The 2,600-nt window shown below is 34.2% G+C and overlaps 1 protein-coding gene across 1 annotated transcript; it reads left to right on the forward strand.

Moving 5' to 3' along the window:
- Positions 1-831: 831 nt before the first annotated feature.
- On the forward strand, positions 832-2,344 carry LOC114392907 (probable esterase D14L). The gene is made up of 2 exons (XM_028354160.1): positions 832-1,387; positions 1,832-2,344. Exons 1-2 carry the CDS (start codon positions 1,020-1,022, stop codon positions 2,277-2,279), a joined length of 816 nt encoding a protein of 271 aa, XP_028209961.1. The 5' UTR covers positions 832-1,019; the 3' UTR covers positions 2,280-2,344.
- Positions 2,345-2,600: the final 256 nt, after the last annotated feature.

Consider the following 2,600-nt stretch of genomic DNA (forward strand, 5'->3'; position numbering starts at 1 on the left):
ATTGTCTTAGGCCCCCTCCAAGCTCTAAGCTTATATATAGGTTCCTTCCAAACTCTTAGTTCGTAGTAGTTGAAAATTTAAAATGAGAATGAACTAAACAAATATTATATTAATTTTTAAAGTTTTAGTATACATTAATTTGATACAATCTTCTTTAATTTGTTGGTGAAGCAAACAAAGTACTAAAAAAAGAAATCAATGTTTTATTAGAAATATTAAAATTAATTTTTTTACATGCATGCAATGCAATGTTTACATAATATTATTAATAATACTAGTAATTGTTTTCATTCTTAAAAGAAAATTAAAATTATTTTTTAATTAAACTAACTTGAGATAAATTATATTGCAAAGATATTGGTTAAATTACTTATTGTTGAATGAGGTGTTTAAATTGATTGAACGAGATGTGTAAATTATTTTATTATTAAATTTTAACTTATAATTTTTAAATATAAATTTGTTGGAGGCCTAGAAATTCTAGACACGATCTGGGTTAATCTTTGGTTTTGCCGAGAGTACCCCGATTTATACAGAAAAAAAATCTAATTTTATTCATAAAATTAATAATAAGTATTTTTTAAAAACTTATTATTTATTAAAATTGGATATTTAAAAATAATTATGAAAAAAATTTCAACCCCTTTGATAAACTTCAGGATCTGTCCCTGAATATATATGTGTGTGTGTTACAGAATATTTTAATAGCACATTTTTTTATATTTTTAAATAATAGAATAAGAAATACGATTCAACAGGTTCTTTTATTCATTTTTTAAAAGATGATGCAAAGAAATAATGTGAGGGTATCATTTTCAAATATAGTTTTCTATTCGTCTGGTCCTTCTCTCCGTTGCCATCACAGGCTTCTTAATTACAAATACGACGCAACCAGGTCTGAAACTTGGGAAGCTACGCGTCAATCTCATTGAGCGAGCCAAAGAGAGAGAGAGAGAAACCCCACAAAACACAAAATCAAAGGGAGAAATTAATTTAAGTTAAGCAACAACAACAAAAAAATGGGGATAGTGGAAGAAGCTCACAACGTGAAGGTTTTAGGATCCGGCACGCGGCACATAGTTCTGGCTCACGGGTTCGGCACGGACCAATCCGTGTGGAAACACCTCGTACCTCATCTCCTCGACGAGTTTCGTGTCGTGCTCTACGACAACATGGGAGCTGGCACCACCAACCCCGATTACTTCGATTTTGAGCGCTATTCAACCTTGGAAGGCTATGCCTATGACTTGCTTGCTATCTTAGAAGAGCTTCGAGTTGATTCGTGTATCTTTGTTGGTCATTCAGTGTCTGCTATGATCGGTACTGTTGCTTCTATTTCTCGCCCCGAACTGTTCGCCAAAATCATCATGATCTCCGCTTCACCTAGGTAATCATTACATAATGATTTAAAGTTGAAGCTTAATGATTGTGTGATAATGATGTATTTGACCTTCGTTTATAACTATCTAGTAAATTTCAATTCAATGCTTTTTTCACCCCATTAATTAGGTTTTTTTTTTTTTTTTATCTTTTATGAAGACGACAGAGATAATAAAACTAATTCTTAATTCTAAACTTAATCATGTTAAAAATTCTTTCTTCTTCCCCATTAACTTAATGTGTTTGCCAATTATACATTCATTAGGTTTTAATTCAATGCTCTTCTATTATTGTAAAAGTTATTAATATTATTATAATAAGAAAGTCTAACTTCATTAGTTAGTTGAGCAACTCAAAATAATTGTAAACTTTGGAGTTTAATTCTTACAAATAATAAAAAAAATTATTATTATTAAGAACGAATTGTTGAATAATTTGGTGTTTTGTGAAGGTATGTGAACGACATGGAATACTTTGGAGGGTTTGAGCAAGAAGATTTGGACCAACTATTCAATGCTATGGCGGCGAATTACAAGGCATGGTGCTCAGGGTTTGCTCCGATGGCCATTGGCGGGGATATGGAGTCGGTGGCGGTGCAGGAATTCAGCCGAACCTTGTTCAACATGAGACCCGACATTGCGCTGAGCGTGTTGCAGACCATTTTTCGAAGCGACATGAGACAAATCTTGAACCTCGTCACTGTCCCATGCCACATCATCCAGAGCATGAAGGACTTAGCGGTTCCCGTCGTGGTCGCGGAGTACCTCCACCAACACATTGGAGGTGCGTCCATCGTTGAGGTCATGTCCACGGAGGGTCATTTGCCGCAACTGAGTTCCCCTGATATCTTTATTCCCGTGTTGCTTAAACACATTCCCCTAAACATTGTAATTGGATGATGTGAGTTTCTACAAATTAACTTGTACATAATAAAATTTTAATTTTTAAAAAGTTTATTTCATTATTTTCTTCTCTTCTCTTGTAAGTGGTTAGGGAGAAGTCTAAACAAATGGAGTCATCTATGATTGATGGTGCGGTGTGGTGTGGTGTGGTGTGGGGAGTCCATTATTGGTAGGTTTGAGAAAAGTAAATAAAATTTGGAGTGTGTGTGTCCATTTCGAAAAGACCAAAAGAAATGGGGATGGGGCTCGTGGTTTCATCGATCTTGTGTATTGATTGATGTTAGTTGGTTGTATGCCATTGAATTGTGGTAGGTGATG

Source organism: Glycine soja, chromosome 17, assembly GCF_004193775.1.
Source record: "Glycine soja cultivar W05 chromosome 17, ASM419377v2, whole genome shotgun sequence".
In the NCBI taxonomy this organism is placed as follows: Eukaryota; Viridiplantae; Streptophyta; class Magnoliopsida; order Fabales; family Fabaceae; genus Glycine; species Glycine soja.

What these genes read in the sequence shown, in the direction of transcription:
- LOC114392907 (XM_028354160.1), top strand. Translation starts at nt 1,020, where the DNA reads ATGGGGATAGTGGAAGAAGCTCACAACGTGAAGGTTTTAGGATCCGGC. An exon ending in ATGATCTCCGCTTCACCTAG is followed by an intron (nt 1,388 to 1,831) that starts GTAATCATTACA and finishes TGTTTTGTGAAG; the next exon opens with GTATGTGAACGACATGGAAT.